General features: G+C 47.6%; 1 protein-coding gene across 1 annotated transcript in view; it reads right to left on the bottom strand.

The window, feature by feature from the left end:
* PTPN1 (protein tyrosine phosphatase, non-receptor type 1) overlaps positions 1–23,286 on the bottom strand; it is a 50,806-nt gene that overhangs the window by 7,682 nt on the left and 19,838 nt on the right. The window contains exons 2-4 of the mRNA XM_004687049.2: positions 7,409–7,499; positions 4,608–4,708; positions 1,850–1,948 (exon numbers count right to left, since the gene is read on the bottom strand). Coding sequence (XP_004687106.1) covers positions 1,850–1,948; positions 4,608–4,708; positions 7,409–7,499 — 291 coding nt within the window. The remainder of the gene's footprint in view (positions 1–1,849; positions 1,949–4,607; positions 4,709–7,408; positions 7,500–23,286) is intronic.

The following is a 23,286-nucleotide window of genomic DNA, read 5'->3' as shown; positions in this document are numbered from 1 at the left end:
CAGCAAGGCCACTCGCTCCACCTGCTCCCGGCGGCAGCAGGGCCACTCAGGGGTAGGCTCACCGGGGGTTATGGTCCTGTCACGGTCAGCCTCAGGGGGGGCCCACCGGGGGCAGGAGAGCAGGATGCCGCTCAACCTCACAACACACGGGACCGCCCAGGACAGTCCAGGATCGTCCAAGACTGCATAGGACAGCCCAGGACTCTCCAGGACCACCCAGGGCCGTCCAGGGCTGCCCAGGACCGTCCAGGGCCGCCCAGGACCGTCCAGGACTGCCCGGCACAAACCAGCCTGGAGCCAGAGTGCTGAGTCACGTTTCACTCTCCCTGGGGAGTGTGCTGTGGGAAACCAATGATTCTCTTTCTTCAAAATTGCTGACAATAGTGGTGAGGGTGGGGGTTTGCTTTGTAATTGTGACTTCACATTTTACTAATCAAGCCACCGAAGCAGAAAGAAAAAGTTCAAAACCACTTTCACTGAAGAATTTTCTTCCTAAGAAGCACTATTTCACCAGTTGACACCCCGGTGAGCCCTGTACCGGTTAGCGAGGAGCAAATAAAGATGATCCTTTCAGCAAGGTCAGCAGAGGCGGCCACAAGCATGATCTGAAGGCCTTTCTGGAGTGGCTCTGTGGGGCAGAGGCTTTGCGGCGAATGCTTCCTTTGACTTGATGGTCCTTCCCTCACTGGTACTTAGAACGCTGACCTCAGGAACTGAGTGTGCTGCTTCAGAGGCGGCTTCTAAGGCAGGACGGCAGTGGGGAGACTCACCAGAGAGCAGGCCAGCACCCAGCGCTCTGCTCCTGGCCTCCAGCCCTCAGCTCGCCTTTTCCTGGGGCCCCGCCTGAGTCTGGAGAGCAGAGTGGGTGAGCGCCAGGGAGGCGGGCAGTAGTGGCACTAGCTCCTCTGCTGAATGCCACACCATGCCCACACACATTCGCGAGACTCCAGACAGATCTTGAGCACCAGCCTGAGGAGAACCACCCGAGGCTGCCCGGAAGTGGAGCCTCAGCCAGGAAGTCTGGCGAGAAACTGTAAACAACAAAAAGGTGGGGCTGACTGGAACTGGGAGCCAGAGATGGGACATGGGGTCCAGGCTAACTGGGGCCTGCCCAGGCATGGTTTGGGGAAGGAGTGGGAATCCCAAAAGCACGCTCGGTAGGGGTGTGGTGAGACTCGGTTCAGAAAGGTTCTGAATGAAGGTCTGAATGCGCGTGGAGAGCAGATGGAAGGGAGCAGGTCAAGAGGCTGGCAGGCGGCTAGAAAAGGAAGAGCTCTCCCTGGGGCGGAGGCTGAACAACCACAAGCCCCCAGCCCAGGTATTTCCCAGGGCTGTTCAGGGGTGGAGAACACCGAGGAAGCACAGCAGGAGGCCAGAATTAAGCACATAAGCCCACCACACCCCCACTGGAGAGGTGTGGCCAGGAGCTGGGCATCTACAGAGTTTACAGAGTAAACAAAAAGCATGGGGCGGCCCCACCTTCAGTCAACGCAGTCAGAAACCAGAGAGGGCACTGCCGGAAGACAGCTTCTCCAAACAAGGCCAGGCAGCACAGCCCCAAGGTGGAGGCCGCAGCCTGGGGGGCTGGTGAAAGGGAAGGAGAACACACACCACAGAGATCGGCTGTGGGGGCAGAGGCCAAGGTGACTTGATTGTTTTCCTCGTTTGTTTTCCTCTGATTTGTTTGCAGTAACTAAGTTATTTCTATACTGCTTCTTTAATTGTTTTAATTAAAAAGCACATAAAAGAAATATAAAAGCAATTCAAGGAAATACATGTAGACAGAAATGCCAGCTTTATGAGCGGTGACCAGGTCAGCAACACACACGGCAGAGAAGGCAGGACTTACCGATCCTTTCTCCATCACTCTGTTCAGCATGACCACGCCCCTGCTCTTCTGCTCCCACACCATCTCCCAAAAGTGACCGCAAGTATTGGGCAAGGGGCCCTGCAAACACACAGGCCACAAAGTGAATGTCACGCCCCTCCAGCGCACGGCACGAGCTCGCCTTTACAATGACAGTGATGACAGTAACCTCGGTCCTCACCAGCTTCAGCGGAGGCAGCCGAGGCTGGGACAGGGAGCTGCGCCCCTGCCTAGCAGGACCTACAGGTGGTGAAGGGTCATTTCTCAGGGTTGGTCCAGGGCTGACCAACAGAGGAGATAAAACAGAACTCTGCTTTCTGTGGGTTCTGGCTGGATGAGCTCCACCCTTAAGGATGGCTGGGATATGAGGCAAAACTACAGGTGCGGGGGAGGACATGGGGAGCACAACCCCCCCAACTGATGCCGCTGGAGGTTTGAACCCCAGTTGCAGTCACTTACCGTAGAAGTGACCTGGAACAAGTCACTGTCCCACACCTGTCCCCTGCCTGTCTCACCTGACTAACCACAGAAGCTACTGTCGAGGTCGTGAAAGTGTGATGTTTAGTATATAAAGGCTTTGCCATTGCACCTGGCAAACACAAGCTATCTTACTACTACTACCTGGCACAGGTGACCACTGTGCCACGCAAGAGAGGTGGACACGCACACGGTCAGTTGGATGGGCGCAGGGTCCAGCAACCCCGGGTCCTGGTGGGGTGTCCAGCCCACCCGGTGACCAGTGCAGAGGTTTACTGCATGCAGGGTAGGGATGCCTGGAGCACGTCCCTGGGAGGGACGCCATCGCTCACCTCCGCGGCAGACATGTCCCCTGCTCCAGCACTTCTAGAATGGGTTCCATTCTCACTCATTTTCATCCAAATTCTCCTTGGTCTTTAAATCTTTCCTCCTGAGTCTGTCCACATCTCCTGGACCACCTGAGAGCCCACACATACTCTGCCCAGCGCTTGCTATGGACGTGCTGCTGGGACGAGGGCAGGGGGTTACCGGGGTAGCCCTTCCCCTCAACTCACAGAAAACAGCTCCTGGGAGACAGGCAACAGGCTGGCCATGGAGGCGTGGCCACTGGGCCTTCCCCAGCTGCACTCTGCGGCGCAGTGGTGATGACCTGTCACCTCCCCTCGCCCAGTTTAGAAGGGGTCTGAGGTGAAATCATAGACCAAACTTAGTCCACGCTTTCCAGGGTGGTGGAAACAGGAACTCCTTATGCTCTACATCTCAGGCCTTAAAGAGTAAGACATGGATTTGTATTATTTGCTTAACGAACAACACTGCAAGTGAAAATCAGGTTTTGTGGCTTGAAAAGTATTTCAGTCTAAGGGGTAGGAAGTCAAGTTGCTTTGATTCTTTGTAAATTCTGGGGTAAAGGGAGACCATGTAAACAGCTGGACACATCTGGGACACCACCTCACAAAACAGACCGAAAGTCTGAGTGCCATGTATTGCTAGGGAGGGGACGATGGTGGTGTGCAAGTTTCTGTGGTGATTTCCTAAACATCCCACATGACTTCGTCACCCTGATTTTTGCTTTGGGCTCTTGACCCCACACTGAAGTTGAATGGCTGAAATCAGGAAGTTGAGAAACCTGACTTCTAGAAAGAGAAGTTCCCCCAGGAACTACTTTGCCTCAACTGTTCCCACTGGCTTGTCACCAGCAAGGATCTTCCTCCTCATCAAGCCCCTCAGCCCTTCAATTCCCCCATCTCCCTCCCCGGTGCCAAGAGCACCGTGGGCAAAGGGCCTGGGAAAGGCCTACGCCCCCGCCCCGGCCCCCACATTATCAGGAACTGACTCAGGGCGCCACAGGACTGAGCAGACAGGCTGATGCGCTTTGCCGACCTGGAGACACCCAGGCGACTGACGGAGCCGATCTTGGGGGTGGCGGGAGGAACTGGGACAGGGTGACGGGGGCAGTGAAAGAGGACCACAGTGGTCCTGACCCGGAGCCGGCCCCAAAGCAGCCTTTGCTCACAGAGCTTTTGCTTCAACATCATTTTAATCCCTGAATTATAATTTTACAATCAACCTATATCTCAGTTATATGTCACCTCGATAACTGATAGGAAATGAGGAATAAAAGTCACGATTAAAAAGACAGACTGTCGAGAACAACTTACTGGTAACAGGTAAGACTTGAGAAAGTGAAAAAGAAGCTCTCTTGCCCCCTCTCTGACATCCACGGCCTCTGGAGTCACACAGTGGTTTCATGGGAAAATCAATTACTAAACCACTTTTCAGGTTTGTTCCGTACAGATGCCAACGGGAACTTAAAGTGACTGTATGTGCTTGTTTATGGGCCAAAGAATGAGGCCCGCGCTGAGGAATTCTGAATGGCTGTCTGACAAGGTTCCAGCCTGTGCTCACCCTCTCAGGTTTCCAGGCACCTGAGGCTCTGAGGCCAGGACCTGAGGGAGGACACGGCCACTGGCCTCCTCCAGCCACAGCGCTGCTGCCTCTGTCCACAGGTCACGGGCACACCTGGGAGCTGTTCCTCTAAGCCCAGCAGTGTCACACTTCCCAGGAAAGATCAGTGTTACAGCCACACGGAATCGCTGAAAGAAGATTTTGTTCCTTCTGTGTTGCTTTCTGAGTTATTTAAAACCTGCCCTTCTAAAGGTTGCGGCCCATTTTATTTGAGGTGTGGTTAACAGCACTCAGAAACTCTTACGCTGACATTAAATAAAACAAAACCATTTTAAAAGAATTCAGACAATCCATTTACCTGAGTAAGAATGTAACTCCTTTGGGCTTCTTCCATCCTGATCAAACTAGCATTGATGTAGTCGTTATCTTCTTGATGTAGTTTAATTCGACTATGGTCAACTGAAAGGCAAACCAGACCTCAGAGGTTAATCCTGGAGGACCAAGTGTGTGAACAAGTGGGCGGCTCAGGCAGCTGAGGAGGGCGAATGGATGGCTTGAGGACGTTCACACCTACTGCGGTCCTTAATGTGGAAATGGAACCTTTCAGAAAGGTTTCTTGACATGTTTGAAAGAAACCCTAACAGCAGCAGAGATAAGCTGCACTGTAGCACCATCCCACCCTACATGAGAAATCTGCTCTCAAGGCAGATTAGCACCAACCATGTGTCAAGGAAACAATTCTGAGGCCTAATATATATTTTATAGAATAAAAAATATCATAACTTCGATCTTTAATAGGGAACCAAACCCACCCAAAACTCCCCCCCCCACAGGCTTATTTGGCATCATGATGTATATATAATATGCAGAATCTATGATCACACTTCAATGTAACCACCTAAAGGTCTGCAGAGAAATGGCACACACAGCAGGGTCAAAGTCCACCTTGAATTCTCTTATATGAGTTTAAGTAAGATAAACTGATTCTAAATCTTTCAAGTTCAGAACAATCAAAGACCTTTAAAAGGGATTTTAACTGGGAAAAATAAACTCTGAATCCAAACACTGAAAGTACCGTCAGTATAACTTTTAGAAATAACCTTCATTTGGAAATTGTGACCTGTCCAGGTCACAACAAAGCACACCCGCATTTTACTCCTTCCCACAACTCTCACATAAGCAACGGGTGCCAGGGGCCACCTTCCCTATACTGCCAGTGTTGCTAACAAGATCAAGTGCACATTTTTATTTCTGGCACAATGCAGGGAACAATGAACTCAGGTGGATGTCCATAAATAGTATATTCTCCCCCAGTCCAATGGGAAAGAGAAGTTGGGGGCGGGGACGTATAGGTGACTTGGGGATTTTTGTTCTAAGGATTGCAATCAGCTACTTTTGGAATAATGTTTCTCATTATGCAGATTTGAATTAAATTTAAATACTTAGGTAATATTTAGTGGGTCATGGAGATAAAAGATCTCAAAAACCCAGAAACTATGTTGAGTGGCCTTGGTGGGTGCCATGAGTGGGCTCAAACAGGCCTGGGTGAACTGGACCAACAGTCCACCCGCTGAGCACTGGACTTCCCGCCTGCCAAGTGGAAGACAACACGACTGCCCTGAATCACGCTCCCCACAGCCCCTACAACCTTAAAACCAAATTATTTTTTCTATTAAAGAGCAGCAGTAGAGACCAAAATATGAGGCCTGTGGTCGGGAGCAGAACGTTTGGAAACTGTTTCCCTGGAACAATAAAAGTGCTTTTCTTTCTATGTAAAGCTGGCTCATAAAGCCAATTACATGAGCTATGATAAAAAATATAGCAAAGTACAGCAAAAACTAGAGCCCCAGGTACCTCTCAGCGTTGTGAGAAAGATGTCGGGAGTGGCTGTTCTCTCAAGCCCAGAACGCTGGCCAGACCTAACGGCAGAATCACCAGAAGAAGCTGCTGCTCAGTTTTAATACAACAGCCACAGCCCAGAGGTGCTAAGTCAAAAGTATCAGGTGCTGGGGCCCCATCACATGTTGCCCGATGACCTAGAACTGCACCGCAGCTGTCCTGGCACGTGCCTTCGGTAACAACCGCCTCAGTCACTGCCAGCCTCTATGAGCAAGACACTGCACTAAGTGGCTTATGTGATTTATTTCCTCTCCTCAGAATCCCCCCAGATCAGTGTGCCTGCTCTTGTACTGAAGATCAGAGAAGAGAACAATGTGCCCAGAGCCATGCAGCTGCCAGGGGCAGGCTGAGACACACCCAGGCAAGGAGTCAGGAAGCACACAGAGCCAGCCTGCCTGCGCTCTGGGCTCATGTCGCTCTCCCACTGTGCTCCTGGGTGGCACACACGGCCACTCTGCTGAAGAACGCGCCGAAAGCCACCAGCCCCAGCTCTGGAAGTGCCCGAGTCTGAGCCGTGCTGCCTGTGGTGCACAGGAAACGCGACCATGCGAGCTGTTAGCAGTTGCAGCCTCCACTGACAGTGTCTAAGTCCCTGGAGGTGAGTCAAAAAGGCTTCTGTGACTGGAGGAGGCCGCAAGGCTCATGTCCCTTACTCAGCTCCAGGTTTTCTTGCTTTACACGAATTCTAACACGTTTAGTTATTTACTTTTGAGAGATCAGCAGATTTTGAGCCAATCGCTCAGAAGGCAGAAGGGCTGCCAGAGGCCATCAGGCACACTGAGAGCTTGCAGGAGAGAGCTAGAAGTGATGACCACGGTGGGGGTGGGGTGAGGCAGACTCAACAAGCAGAGCTGCCTTGAGTCTTCAGAGCACGGGGACACCACTCCTGCCCCTGGGGCCTGTGAGCCCAGTACGAGCCCAGGGCTACCGACACTGCTGCCGAGTCAGGAGCAAAGGGCAGAGATGCCTGCTCTCCTCTGCTTCAGCTGGCAGGAAAATGAGTCATCAGAAAAACAGTCAAGCCAAAGTCTTTGAACTCACTTCAACTTGACAGAAATCTCAGTCCCTCTACAGAGGTAGAAAATGAACCACTACTCTAAGCCACTAATGCCTTAGCTATAGGAAATAATCAAGTCACAAACCTCTATGGCTATCAATCTATCATCAAGCCCTGGGGCAACGGAGTTCGGATTGGCCGGCCTGGACCTATGAACCGCGAGATAGAAGCAGTAAGACAGTAATGGCGAGGTGAATACTTACAGGGACTGACATCTCTGTACCTGTTTCGGTTTTTGTTCTTAGGAAGTTTGGCCACTTTACATGGGAAGTCACTGGCTTCGTGTCGGATATCCTACAAGAAAAGGAGAAAGAGTTCTCTTTTGAAATCTCTGGCATCAGGAATTCCTCCAGACATTTAACTGCATATGGGCAACATGCCAGGCACTGAAGGAGACCCGGGCAGGATCTGACATCAAAGGGAGCCTGGCAATGTGGGAAATGCAAGGTGATAATTCAGAGGCATGTACGAGATCATGGGAGGAAACAGAAGCGGAACAGCCACTAGTCTGGGGGCAGAAGTGGCGGGCTGGGGGCTGGAAAAGAAGTGGAAGAGGGCAGTGATGGAGGAGGGGCGGCATCCCACTCGGAACACCCAGCACACGGGGCCTGGGCAGGGGCTCACATCTTCTGCAGGGAACAGTGAGTGGGGTGGCTGGGGGATGACAGCGGCTGGAGCTCACAGCAGGCAAGCCAGATCTCGGAGCGCCTTGCACGCCGAGATGGGAGTGCCATCTGGAACCTCTTGAGCTGCCGTGATTAGGAGCAGATAAAATGCACGTTCCTATCAGCACCTACCCGTCCACTAGCCCAGGAGGTGCTCACCAAGCCCCATCACTCAAATCGCAGAGGAGGAGCTCGCGTTACAGATGACCCGCAGGAGCTTCCAGCCTGCCTGGTCACACACTGCTGCGCTCCTAAACACTGCCATCGCCATGGGACATCGCCTTGCTTTTAGACTTGTTTCCTTACGAAAAGCTAAGCCAGCACAGCAACATAGATGCCACTGAACTGTCTGCCAGAAAATGGTAAAAGGGTAAGCTTTGTTCCGTATATTTTGCTATCTTAAAAAAGCCAAACCGTGGGGAGAACAAGAGGAGGCAGCGGCAACAGGGCCCTGGCAGCCGAAAGGGGAGGCCCGAGGAAGCGCCGGGCAGCCAGCAAGGAGGGCGCTTGCGGCCACCATCCTCCCCACCCGGGAAGGCCCACCCGAGGGGTGGGATTCCGCAGCGGAGAGGATCAGCTGCCTGAGAAGAGCTCCTTGTGACTGGGTGGCTGCCACCTAACGCGCCGCAGAAATTTGGAGATGCATTTTCTGGAAAACAAATCAGGAGGCAGAGTGCCAGCTAGAGGATCTGAGCAGAGACGGAAGAACAAACAGCACCGGCCCCGGTGAGTGCACCAGAGGGCCTGGGCCAGTCAGGGCTGACTGAGTTCCTTACGTCAGCTGAGAGGGTGCCTGTGCCTGGAGTGACCCCGGAGTCCTACAAGAGAACATTCTATGTTTCTAGGAAGAAAACCGCTCACTTTCACAGGCTAAGCGGTTCCAAACGGCTTCAGACTTTGCAAGAACACTGATGGCTGGACAGTAAAGGAGCAATGACTTCAAAATCCCAAAGAAAAATGATTTCCTATTAGAATCCCATATCCAACCCAGTAATCGAGATGGAAAACGAAAACATTTCCAGGTCAACAAGTTCTCAAACACTTTACTGCCTGTGCCCCCTTTGCTCAGCAGCCCAGTGGGGTTCGCTTTCTACCTGATAAAGAAACAAGCCAAGAAAGAGAAAAACCTAAGGTGTCCAGAAGGGCAAAAAACAAACATGAGCGTAAGGGCTAAGGAAATTTCCACAAAACCGGAAAGGAGGCATTCTCAGGATGACGCTAGGTGCCAGCCCTGGAGGGAGAAGCCAGTGACGGCACAGCTGCAGAGGTGTCAACAACACAGAACATGGTAGCCTTTGTCCACCATACTGTGACCAAAAGGTCCCAGGAAAAGGAAACGAGGCCTGAACTCCCACCCAAAGAAGGAGAAAAGCAAAGGCCGCCTCAGTGACAGCTGCGTGTGGCATGCCCACAGACAACACCGTCCAGGCCACACATACTCTAGGCTGTGGGGTGGTGCTGGGTGCAGGTCAGGGGTGTCAAGCCAGCTCTGAAAGGTGTTTTCACGGGCTTGTCATGGTAGCCTTCCTCCATTTTCCAGATGTCATTCAACTGCCTTTTCATTTGAAACATTTAACAAAACGTTTGCAGTTATTTTTATCTTGGATCTTCTGCACATAATGTCTAATACATTATTATACCTAATATGTTAGACATTATATAAGGTATAATATAATCTCCTCGGCTTTTGAGATTTTCTATGATGTGCGGAAAGTTACAGATGCATAAGTAATAAAGGTGACTTCCATCACAAGCATACACTACTCGTAAAGATCTTTTATTCTGTCAAAGACTGAACAATCTACTGACTTATGTAGAGTAAGAGTGAGCAAAATAAAGGCTTCAAACTGATGACGAGAGAGTGCTGGGTGACGTCAGGAACTACGCCAAAAAGGAAGCAATGAACTTGTCATGGAGCAGGTTCCTGAAGTCTCTCCTTAACAAAAATAACAGACATTTCAGAGTGTACCTTGTTATTTCTAGGATGCAAATCACACTGAAGTTGGGCATTTCTGCCAGCGGAAGATCGAATATTCCAACACGCAGGAAGCAGATGCATTCCCTAGCCCCTGGCTTGCCTAAGTCAGTTCTTTGCTAGTCCTACTTTCACTGCAGATGTCAGAAATGTGACGGGACAAAGCATCCAACGTACTAACAGTGTCCAAGGCACACGCTGTCCTGGCACAGATACCTGCTGCTAAAGCAGGGTGACATGTGGCCAAAGCTTACAGACATGGGTTCGTCACACCGCCCCATTTTATACAGGCATTTGGGCACCTCGCGTTATCTGAATCATCTGACAGTGAAACATTTTCATGGAAACAAAACAAATAAGTTCTTCCAAAATTATGACTTGGGGGCTAGAAATGCTTGCTACGGTTTTAAACAAAACATTCGCTGGCCTGGAAACCTTATAAGAGGCAAGGAACAGTAGAGCCGAGACCACCTGGATAATCTCCATAGCTTGTTCTTGATTTCCCATCCTCTCCCACTCATTCTGCAAAGCTACGTGATCTCCTGATGAAACATCCTTATAAAGCTCTGGAACAGAATAAATTAGAGCCCAGAGCAAATCAATTTTTGTATTTATTCAGGAAAGCAGCTCATTATCCATTATTTAAATACTTCCCAAATCCAATTAGGCAGAAAGTCAAACTTGCATGAAAAGCTAACAATGTTTCATTCAGCTTTCTATTTTCCTTGAAGACACACAGGCATAACTACTTTTATGTTTATAGTAATCGCTTCATTAAATTAAACACAGCAGCTTAGTATTAACAGCCCCTTCACTTCAGTGCCACAAGTGGTGGAATGTCTCCTACTGGTTCTGTGGTAAAACACACCATTCGTTTCCAAGCTCTATGACAAACGACGGAGACAGAGCTCCCCGTTAGCAGTGGGGGTCTGACAGGAAGGGCGATGCACTCACCTCTCTATCCTGATTTAACAAATGGCTCTAAGGGCTCCCAAGTGCAAAGAAGCCTTATCTCTACCACACTATGCTTCATTCTGTGGAACGCAAGTGTTTCTGAAAGGAAGTATGTTTAAACAAAGTCAAAATCTGACCTCGTACTTTCTAAATCACTTGGTACAAAATGAAAGTTACTAAAATTGCTGTTACTACTGTCTGGGCACTTGGGCCACAGAGCTCCCCCACAGGACAGCACCCAAACTGTTACTGACACATGGATTCAGTGCAGAGAGGGTTCGGTGTGTGATGGTCCCACCAGTAATCTGTTCCAAGGAAGAATACTCCAGTGGTACTTTCTATTTGCCAGAATTGAGGTTAACTCCGAAGTCCCTCAGCACCTTCAGAATCTTCTCGGCAACTCTCACAACCTTCTCTGTTTTACAAATAGTTGCCTAATTTGACTATTCAAAGTGTCACGCAGTACTTGGTGGAAGCTGGCTCTCAGAACTGGCCAGAGCTGGACTGAAGGGAAATGCAGAAGTACAATCAAGGCAGTAATTTAAAATGCAGTAAGTGAGCACACAGGGTGTACATTTCCTGGAACTCAAAAGTACAGAGAAGGGGGAGGGGTGGCTAGCTAACCTTCCAAGCAATGTATGTTGAACAACTTATTCATCACAAATCTCATTATCAATGAGAACATAAAATTTCTGTGTAGCAAGTATATTCCAATAAATACACAGAGCATCACTTCAGAGTTGTGAAATGTCTTTCTAGTCAAATGTCTTTCAGTGCTGTAGTCTTTATATGTGGAAGTTAACAACTATAATTTACTATAAAAAACCTTAGAAAAATATTTTTAGTTCTACATTACATAGTTAATATGTAAGAATTGTAACAATCCATATTATTAAGCTTTAAGACAAACTACAATGCTTAGACTAGAAAAACAGGCTAAAGTTTAGCTCAGCAATATCAAGCTTGCTTTGGTTTAAATTTTAAAATGATTATGTACAGAATAAAAAAAAAAGATGCCAAAAATGAAACCAAGTGCCTAAGGACCTACACAGCCACTGAAAGAGACAGAGGAGGGAGGAAGGAACTGAACTGGCTAGCACTGAAAAGGCACCAGGATACACAATCATCCTCCCTGCCGGAGCCTGAGCATCCGGTCATCTTGTACACTGGCTGGGGCCTGGCTGGGGCAGGGTAAAGATAATGGAGTTACAAATCACTAACAGCACAATTATGAACATGTGGCAAACAACACAGAAAAAAGCATAATCAATTTGCTTCGCAAATTCCCCACAAATGAGAGGGCAGGGGCAGAGGGGAGGGCGGGCGGCCGCCTCAGGAAGATGGCAGGGGACATCTGGTCAAAGGAGGGCCTGCCTTGTGCTTTCATGTGAACGCTGCTGGGAACACACAGGAGTCCGAGTGAGACACAGAGGAAAGCAGTCAGTGCACATCACAGAACGGAGCAACTGTAAAGGAAACCCAAGTGGCTTGCAATCTCAAGCCCAAAATACAAGAGCCGTGAAGCTGAAAAAGCTGTTGCACCCCAAGAGAAAAAGGAAACCATTCCCCATGAAATGCACTGAACAGTCTGTCAGGCACTTTTTTTTTTTTAAGATTTATTTTATTTATTCATACAGAACTGGGGTGCAGGCTAGAGATGCGGAGGGTGAGAGGATTCACCAGACACAGAGTGGGGTACAGAACAGGCAGATTGACAAAGTACACTGATGAGGGGAGCAGCGGGCGGGTCAGGAGAGGTCTGCCACGCCATGTGGATCTCCTCCGGGGCAGGTAGGGATCGAACTCATGCGGAAGTGGCTTAAGCTTCTTGTGCTGTGCTTTAGCCCGCTGCGCCACCAGGGAGGGCCCTGTCAGGCACTTTTAAGAGAGAAATGTATTTCAGATTGGGCTTCAAGAAAGAAATTATGTATAAAAAATGTTCCAGGGAGAAATGGAGCCAGTGTAACAAAAAAGGAGAAATCCTGTAAGTGAAATGGGCAATCACTGAAATTTAAAAAAAAAAAACAAAAACAAAAACAAAACACTTCAATGGAGAGGGTAAACTCTGGACTGAACACCGAGTAAGTAAATCCACCAAGGTACAAAGGGGTGTGGTGTGGAGAAACAGGAAGCAGGAGGGAGCCCTTTGGACACAGAGAGAAAAGGCTCCAACACCCACCCCAACAATATTTCAATACCCAGATTGGAGCGGTTCAAGCTGCAGCTGCTGTGGATAAGATGCTCCATATAAATTGCACTATCTCTTGGAAACTTAGAACTTTAACATTATCACCGACTTATTTTTTTAACAACACTGTGGCTATACTGTCATTTAATTCTTAAAAATATATGAAAGGGACCCTTAACATTGATGGTGGCCTAACTCACTCACAAAGCCGTTTTATGTATTTGTGGTATAGCTATTTTTGATTTATTATGGTCTTGGAAAGTCTCAGAACTGAAAATTATCCTTTAGATGAAATAGTATGATTCATTTGGGAATGAGGACTTTATTTCTAAGAGAACTTAATGACTGGTATTCTACTACTGAAAATGTTGATGCAGAAAAATGGAATTTGGGCCTCAAATTAGAATTTAGCATTCTGCATTCATTATAGTTAAGTTACTGGAATCTTTGTATTATTTATACATAGAACAGAATCATCATGAAAGAGGTATAAAAATTGCTTTTTCATGTGTCACCAACTTCAAACCTTATTTTTATCGCCCTTAATAGTATTTGTTTTCTTTTTAAATCACTTACGTTTTCTGTTAAATGTCATGAGTTTCACCTTGTGCAGAAATCAATAAGCAGAGAATGAATCAGACTTACAGTAATTGATGTCAATAAAGCCTATTGGAAACCAGTATCTTTGTAAATGCTGAGAACCACAAAACCATTCCTGTAAAACAACAGTCTAAAAAAACTGAATCTACTTTCACTTCTGTTTTATTCACCTTCTGCTTTCCATAAGGACACGTAAGCTCAGGCCCTGGGCCTTGGCTCTGTGCTGGAGGGCAGTGGTGGCCCTGACTAAGGAAGCAGGGAGCTCCAGACACCTCAAAGGAAGGCTCACCCCTTCCTTCACTGCCAGCCACCCACAGTGTCCCCACGGTTAACTGCCCTAGGCTCTGTCACGGGGCGAGACTTTAGAAACCCATGTGCTGCTCTGAGACACTCAAGAAACTTCTAACACTGGTATGATACTTGTATACGTGATGTAGGAGTACGAACAGGAGGCAAACAGACTGTTAAAACCAAACTGCTCTGGTTCAGAATGTCTTTAGTATTCCAAGACGGAATAAGCGTTTGCTACCATAACCAAAGAAAAGGCCTTTGAATTATTATCAGCCAAATGAGTTTCCGAGATACTTGCTAGCTGCAATATACTTCCCTACACAGTTTGCAGGACCAGGGGAAGCAGCAGCCAAGTGCAAGGCACAGTCAATTCCCAAAAGCATCTAATGGTAGCTCTTCAGTGAGGTCATGACAGACAATTTGGGGAAGAGAGGAACCAGTCACCACGCTCTTCCGCCTGGATTTCTGAAGAACTCTGCAGGCATGTGGATTAAGGAAGCAAGGTTGACACTTACGCTATGAGTGCCTCAGTTCATTCAAGTATTTACTGAGCACAGTTATTGTGGTGGCACCAAGGAGACGAAGATGAGTAAGAAAGGAGAAGTCCTGCTGATCTGGACCTTTCCACCTGTAGGAAGACAGCCAGCCGGACACGCTTGGCTGGGGGCACAGAGGAATCACAGCCATCAGTTGGGTTACGGCCCTCAAGCAAGTGGACAGAGGCCCTCCCCACCACCCAGGGTCGGATCTGCTTGCAAGGGAGCAGTGGCTGACAGTGCCCCTGTCTGCACCCGCATCTCTTTGCCTCTTCCTCTGGATTTATTTTAGGGTCCTAGCAAAGAAGGTGCCAGGCTATATGCTTCGGACCAGAGCATCACCCATCACAGGCAATTTGAAGGTATATTTTACAGATCTCTGATTTCTGCTTTTCAGGTGCTAATTCATGAGTGTGATGCAGATATAAAGCTAATTCAGGATGTCACTAAGTAAACAGAAAATGTATTAACATTTTAGAGCTTCAGGAGAAAAATCTCTCTGGTCCAATGTGATGAGCAAAGGCTTCTTAACAAAAACAAAAACCACAGCTCAGTGCCTGCTTGCCATTTGCCAGGTCAAGACTTGCTAGGCTCTTCATGACAGGGGGGAGAGACAAAACCCACATGAGCCCACAACCTGTAGTTTTCTCCACTGAGTCAATACTCAGGGTTACTTGAAAACAAGTCTGAATGTAAAGCCAATGAAACTAACAGTATTGGAATGACCCCGAAGCATCGCAATCTTGTTATTGTAAGGTAGTGTATTTATAGCATCAGGACTGAAAAACTATTCACGGTGGCGCTGGTCATGGTACAGGGCAGCAAGGGGCACTGAAACTGGCCACACCTGCTCGCAGACATCTGGACAAGTGGTACCACTCGAGCAAGATGTCACAGAGCCCCGATGGTTCTGGAGGAAGGGCCACCCTTGGCCATGTGCATTCTACGGGTTTTCACAGCCTGATGAAGTTATGGACCTGCCATTACAGCATGGCACCGAGGGTTTTCACTCTTTTAAAGCCCCGTCTCCAGCTATTCAACACTCTCTCCCCCCCAGGTCCTTAGGCGGATCCCATTACTGTGTCCATAGTTTTGCCTTTTCCAGAAAGTTCACACTGTTGGCGTCATCTCAGAGTGGCCTTGCCCACTTAATTCTATCTGGTTGTCTTGTCTCCTCCACGATGACAGTTCAATTCCGCATATATTCTGGACACAAGTCCTTTGGTAACCATAAACATTACAAATTATCTTCTCAGTCAGCTCTTGCTGTGTATCAAGCTCGCCTTCTCACAGTGCTACAGCCTGGCTATTTGGGCTGACCTTACCTAGTTTCCATTCCATGTGGTGTTGGCGGGGCTCACAAAACATATTCGTGGTGCAGGGTGGGAACAATGACATTACACATACCTGCCACATGGCTGGCTGTTGATAAGGATGAGGGTAGTAAAATCAGGCCCCATGTTGGTAACCATTCAACAGGTTAGCCCGGGCTTTTCACCTGGTATCAATGGCAAAATTCTCAAAAGCAGCCAAGACAGGGAAAGGCTCTTTGGTAGGCCTCTGCTTGAGGCACGTCTGCTAATATTCTATCAGCCAAAGCAAGTCACACAGCCTAGTACAAATTTACAAAAGGGATTACCTTGCTCTTGGGCAGGACTCACTCACACACTCAAAGGGGCACACAGACAAGGGTGGGAGGAACTGCAGGCTATTTCTGTAAGCAACCTAAGGCTGACAGTGTTTTCTGATGAATAGAATTTCTCTAATTTCATTGTTGTTACTAATTTCACTCCTCACTGTTAGATTTTCTCGAAGTATCTTGAAGAGACATTTGTGTCCCCAGATCACAAACATTCTCCTACATTATGTCTGAAAGTTCCACTAAATGTGAAAAATGCTTCCTGCACATCTTAATTTGTATTGATTATTACACCTCAAGACGTTGCTTTAAACATACAAACAGCAGGACCTGTCCGTCCAGCCAACAGCCTGGGGGTGCAGGGACCCCACCGAGGCTGCAGATGCTCAGTCTGCTGTGCACATGGCAACGTGTCTCCGTCTTCTGTCCATGAGTATTTTTGAATATTAGTGCTTTTCTTTCATACGCTCTTTGCATATTTTTAACCAGCAATTCTCTATGTGGGAAAGCACTCTTCTAGTTTACATATTTGTGCATTTTTAAAAAGTCTATGGACAAGAAATCATACATAAGTGTGGGAGGAGTCACACAACTGTCAACATCGTGACAACGGAGCTGCTTGCTACAGGGCAGAATTAGCAGTGATTTTTATTTTCTACTGTTCTCCAACTTTTCAGAAAATTTGCAATACCTATATAGTAAGATATTTACAAGTAGTTTTCAATTTTTGCAAGGTCAAACCTATTGGCCTTTTCCTCTCCAAATTCCTTTATTGCTTCTTAGAAGTCTCACTATGGCAACATCACCTTTAAAAAATATATTTCATCTTAATCCCTCTGGAGTTCATTTTCCTTCTATAATTTCCTACTATGCCTCTTAAAATATTTGGTCTCATTCTCTGCTAAAGATAGATATTTCTGTGGGTCAGCCAGTTTTCAGCTGCACTGTGCTCAATATGATCTTTGTATATGACAGCAGCTTGAACTGCATATCAGAACTTCCTCCTCTCCCTAAATTCAAAGAGCAGCTGCATCTGATAATTCAGATTTCAAAATGAACAAATTACTAGTTATTAGAGATAGAGGAACCATTACAATTAGGTAGTTTTGTTTTTTTTTTTTAACATGATGCAGACTAGATTCACTCTTTGCAACTACTTAGCAAATGAAAGATCAAGAGGAACTCGAGATAAAAATATAGGAGGATTAAAAAAACCTACAATAGTATTTCTGTAGTTAACACGACTATGGCTGTGTGTCGTACAAATCCCCATATTTATCTGGTATGAATTACTATGTATATAAACTTGTAGTGAGACCAAGAAAAAATTAAAAACATTAAATTCGTTGTCTGTCATGTCCATGAGCAAACCAGTTTGTGTGTATGTGTGTGATTTGTTAAGTAGTTCTCCATATCAGTCACCTGTTACTAACTTCCAATGAAGGAGTTCATTTGATTAAGTATATTCATTTAAAAAGCAACTTTCAAAGTTTAAATAATATTCAGAACTTTCAAAGTTCAAACATTTTCCGTATGAAATAGCAGTATCTTAAGTTAGTGCATCTTCTACCTCCTCAGTGAGCAGTGGGATTTCTTTAAAAGGTTCTATCCCTCCTCTCTCCAGTAGAGCCCTGGGCAACAGCTGCAAAATCTTCTGGTCATCAAACTTCTTAGAGCTGAATACATAAAAAATACATTTCGTATACAATGGAAGGAGGCAGTAAACCTTTGCTAATAACATAGGATCAATTTTTAGAAGCTTCTGAAGACTGATGAATGCCAAATCCTTCCTCAAGAGGGTTTGTTCAATAATTCAATGCCGCAACTAAAACTACATAGGAACCAAAATCCATATACTTATAGCCAGATACAGACCGGGGCCACTATTGTTACATAAATAAATGACGCTAAATACTGCATAGGCAGTAGTATCCTTTAAGGATATTACAGTTAGCTAGACAGTCTTCCTCCCAAGGCTCACAAAATGACGACCTCAACATTAGACTAGCAGGAAAAGAAATCCCTAGGGCCAACCAGACCAACTTTTGCAAAAAGCAAGATAAAGAACTTTCAAAACATTAAATCCAGTTATGTCCTAATGTAACAGTAACACTTAAGCTTGAAAAGGAATCACCATTAGAATGTGTGTTTTCCTACTGTGCCGAGAAGCAATTCTGCTAAGATGCCACAGAGTGTAAAATCTCCCTGGGGCAGAGTGACCAGAGGGCAGGACAGCTAAATGCCAGCTCTGCAGGCTCTCTTAAAGGACCACCCAAGGACCTGTACTCTCAAAGCGAAAGTACAACAGACCCCCAGCTGCAGACCACCTTCGGAACCCGGGCAGCCCCATGGCGGCGTGCGCGTGTCAGTGGTGCTCCTGCACCGCGCATGGTGCTGGGCAGCCAAGTCAGTGTCCCTGTCCTCAAGGAGTCCCCATGCAGAAGGGCAGGCACCTGCAGCCGCAAATACTGCCAAGCAAAAGCACTGCACAGGGGAGCTCTAGTCTACAGGAAAAGAACAAAGGTTAGTAAAAATGAGAACAGCGACTTAACAATCACTGTGGAGCAGTGATGCAGAGGAAGGCGCGCGAGCGCTGGTACGGCGACCGGCTGCCTCTCCTTGCGGACTTTGGGTGGCGTCACTGGGAAGAAATAAATCAGTTGTGTCCAAGCTAGCTGGTCACGTCTATGCTGGAAGTGTCGCCTGCAAGAAAACCTCAGTGAAGAGCCGGGTGAGAAGGGCGACCGTGCGCCACTCGAGCAAGCTCCGAAGCCGGCTGCGTGTATCTCCCAAGCCCAGCTGTCTCTCTAAGGGGGCAAAGGGAGAATGGGCCAAGATCGAGGTCCGTCCCCCAGACTCAGGGAGTCCGCCCCCCCACAAAGCTTCCTGAGCATCTCGCCCCCACTGAGCAGGGCTGGAGCAGCTCTGCAGAGGGAGGGTTCATGAGCCTCCGCACCTCAAAGGCCCAGACACTTGCCAGGCCTCACCTTGTCACCAGCACAGCACACTTCCTGCAGACATTAGGCCCTCAGTGAGGACCTGCCAGGAAAGAGTGCCTGAGCAGATCAGAGAGATCCACAGTGAAAGCTACAAATCTGAAATGAAAACAGATCCAGCAAGAGGCAGTGGAAAACAAACTAATGACTGCCGATGGCAGTGCCAGCGACCGATGGGCCAGGACGCGCCCTGCTCTCTCTGTGACCCCTTCAGCAGAAAACTCATGGCTCATTTTCCAGCAGTGACTAATTTCCTGCTGTAATGCCCAGGGATGGCTGGGTGAGACAGGCAGAGGCAGTCTTCAGGCTATGTGCCTCTGGCTTCCTCCTCCTGCAGGCATGACACTACCTGGTAGGGGCTTCTTAGGGAAGGCTACACTCCATTCTCCGTCTCTCCTGGAAACTAGGAAGGAGCTGGTCGAAGGCTGGCATACCAGGAAGGCTTTTACATGGGAGCCCCGACTCAGAGAAGTACCAAGTGCTCCCCACCTCGAGACTCACCCAGCTCTCTGCGGCAAGCACCGACTTGGGGCTCTCTGAATTAAACAGACCTACCCCAGAGGGGGGTAACCTGAACATAACCCCAGGCCAACAGGCACCTCTGGATGGCACCGTCTCCTCTCCTTGCTCTTACATCCTCTCTCGAGTCCAAAGAAGAGATGGTCTGACTCTTCTGATCCCTGAGTGTTCATTTTCAATTTTATCAAAAAGGTATTTGCTGTGATGCTGGGATTTACTTCCAGACAAATCAGAGCAAAGGAACTAAGGGTGGTGGGGGTTGAAAGATGGAGCAAGAGCTTGTAATTGCTGAAACTGGGTGACAGATACATAGCGGTTCATTATACCAAGCTCTCTACTTCTGTGTGTTTGAATGTCTTCCTAACAGAGAACCTTAAGACTCACTTTTCAGAGTGGGGTGCAGGGGAATGATAGCAGATACCCCTCTGGAGGTTACTCTGGCTGGGTTACTCTGGAGGCAGCAGCGTCTCCCTCTCCCTGAACCTTGCCGCAGAAGTAAAAAGACCTGCAGGGATAGCAACATTAACACAGCCTGCCTCATTCAACAACTGAAACCCAGGGACAAAGAACCTGCAGGCCACTGAGAGCAAGGAGTGGACAAGCCGCTGACTAAGATGCTTGGGTGGGAGGAGCAGAATCCAACGGCCAGGTGATGCCGGCGGCTCTGAGATGAGCAGAGCAGCAGGCATATGTAGATTACTGGAAGACAGAAAGCGTGACCAAGGATTTCTCAGGCAGACAAAATGGGCTTCGAATAGACAGGGGAACGCTTCACTGTTACCAGTGCGCTGTTAGCTCACAGACACCGGTCCCACGGACAGTGCCTCCCCAGGGGAACCATCCCTGCTTAGGGAGGACCATGGGGAGCGTTAATATTTACCAGTAGGTCTAAGACACGGTGGTACAGGAGACCAGGTGCTATGGAGTACAACTGCCATTTGGGGGTGTGGGAGGCCGAACAAGAAGCTTCGGAAGAGGGAATAATCATGCTGATCAGTTTTAGAGATAGCAACTGAGAATACTTGAATTCAGATACTGGGGGCAGGGAGAATAAATGACTCCTGGGTGCCTTCAATACTGCTCACAGCAGGGAACGCTGGGGAACAGCCGCCATGCCACCGGGCACGAGGGCAGTGCTAAGGGAGAGGGAGCCAGCAGGGTGTGCAAACCTTTAACGCCAGACGTTTATTCACATGTAAACGTTCTCCTTGAAAACTATAAAAATCACACGTGCGTATGTGTATATGCATACAGATAAAGACACGAGGAAAGCAACAAAAGACAGCCAATTAAATACTCCGAATCTTTCCTAAACTTTTCTCTAAGGACATGCAAGAATTGAGTGATGGATTCTAACTGCGTGTTTTTAATGCAGACCGGTCTCTTCTGCTCACTGTCCTGAGATACGTCAAGGTACCCAGCCACCTGACACCCTTCACATACATGTGATTTTTCAGACTCAATTTTCTAGATGTATCAATTAAAGTGACTTCCTTCCTAAATTTCATATTGTTACTCCTTTCACATTTCAAACTTGAAAACTGGGAGTGTTTTCTGATCGTAAAGGGAAAACAGTTTCATTTAGAAAATTCTAGCAACACTGAGAAGCAGGGGACCATATACGAAAACCTGCATGACTTCTGAAAATCCACTGAGCTTGCATACACTAGCCAGGGGGGTAAATATCTTTCTGGCTAGTTGCCCACAAAGGGGGAGAAAGAGGACTGACACAAACGAAGAGCAACATTTACTCAAGAATAAGAGCAGAGACCTCGAAGTCCCCTGGGCTACTGGCATTCTCCTGTGTATTTATTCTTCTTACTCGGCTCTGCTTCAATTACAAACAGCCTAACCTTTACTTCACTCTTTCAGACACTGTGGAGATCCCATCGGTTATGATCGTCACTAGGTGGTTCTCTCTTGGCTGGAAGCCATCCAGAGCATCTTCCTGCAGCTAGGTGGGGAGCTATGAACTGGCTAAGAAGGGCTCTAAGCAACCCCTAATCTAATAAACTACATGCGCACTGACAATTCTGTTTTTCAATTCATTTTTTTCACAAGTAAGCAGCCTTTGGGTTTAGAAAATACACACAGATACGAGGGGGTAGGGAAAGCTTTTTGAGGGCAGAATAACAAAAGGTCACGCCAAAAATAGCATCCCTAACAGAAGAATCTATGGAAAACAAACAATGCACAGGCCAAAACCAACTGAGCAAATGGGACTAAAGAGGTAAGGTGTAGCAAAGCCAGAATCCTGGTTGTGATATTTCCTAGTTTTGCACAATGTTACTTACCACCCCACACAGTGCCAGTGCACAATGGCTCTCTCTAGTTTCCCAATACACAGGGTAAGATTATCTCAATTAAAAATAAAACTAGGAGAACACAGACAACGTGTCTGTAGTACTTCGACTGTGTGGTGATAGGGCTGAAGCTTTTATTCCTTTTTGCTTCCCATAGTAAACACATCACTTTATAATGAAATAAAGTGTAAGATTAGAAAAATAAGAATTCTTAACAAGGGTAAGTGAATACAGGCCAGACTGCTGGTCAAGAGTAACTGCTTGGTGATTACTACTAAGTGCTGAGTCTTCTGTAGGTTTGTTTTAATTCCACAAACATTTCTGAAGGATTTACAGAGGTACCCTATTTTATAATGCAACTCAATTCCAGACTTAGCTGGGGGGCAAAAACTGCATGCAATTAAGATTAACCTTGGGAAAAAAAAATACCTTTAATTGCCAGCATCAAAGCCTCAGATTATTTTTAATCTTAGCCTCTTCTGTTTCTCTTTCAACTGTAGCCGCCCTTTCCCTTCAGATGGTATTTAAAGGAATCATCTCTTTTCTCTGGCGCACATAGTTTAATTAAGGAAGGCTAAATGCGTGTGCACTGCAAGTCCAGAAGGCCACGTTGGGGCAGGCACTGTGCTACTTAGCTGTTGAGGAGATAAAGACGTAGAAGTCGACATCTGACAGGATGGAGGGTGGGCATGTTCTACCTGAATCTTTGGGTTAAGGCAAAGTCAGCACCATTTCACAGACAATAGAGAAACCTTCTTCCAAACATGCCACACAGCATGAAAAGGTCTGTGTGGGGGGAGGGATTCAGCAGGAAAGTGAGGAAGTGGCAGGGCTGGCAGGGCTTCGAGGGACCACCACCTGACAGGGGGCTGCAGCCTGAGCAGGCAGGCGACACAGCACCAGGAACAGGTTGTGGAGCAAGCGGTGCGGGTGCAGGACACGGTGGGCTGGCCCAGGGCCTAGGGATCTGTCCACGCGCTCGGAACACTTGTGTAGGGTGAGGCCAACGAATCCGGGGACTCCACTCTCCGCAACGGGAGCCACTGGACGTTTTCGAGTAAGACAGTGACATTGCCAGGAAAGACAGGAGGACAACAAAGAGGCCGAGCAGCGGAAGGCGACTGCAGAAGGCAAGGAGGGAAGGCAAGGGATTCGGAGGCAACTTCCAGGAACGCAGCAGGAGGGCTTGGCCATTGGCTGGGCGCCGAGCCTGGGTTAGATTCTGAGTTAGTGCAGCAAAGACAAGTGCATGTGGGACTCCTACACGTCCTGCCCGCTGATTTTGTAATTATTCAATACAGAAAAAAAGCTTAATGGCTACAAAAATCAAGTTTAAAGATAAAACTATGATACAAAAGGTATCTAAGCAAAAGCATGAGAAAGCCTACCAAAACCTCTAACATAGAAGGTGTTAA

This window comes from Condylura cristata, unplaced genomic scaffold (genome assembly GCF_000260355.1).
Source record: "Condylura cristata isolate star-nosed mole 26May11 unplaced genomic scaffold, ConCri1.0 scaffold00022, whole genome shotgun sequence".
Classification (NCBI taxonomy): domain Eukaryota; kingdom Metazoa; phylum Chordata; class Mammalia; order Eulipotyphla; family Talpidae; genus Condylura; species Condylura cristata.
Note: the sequence above shows the minus strand (reverse complement) of the source record. Positions and strands in the feature narration are given on the sequence as shown.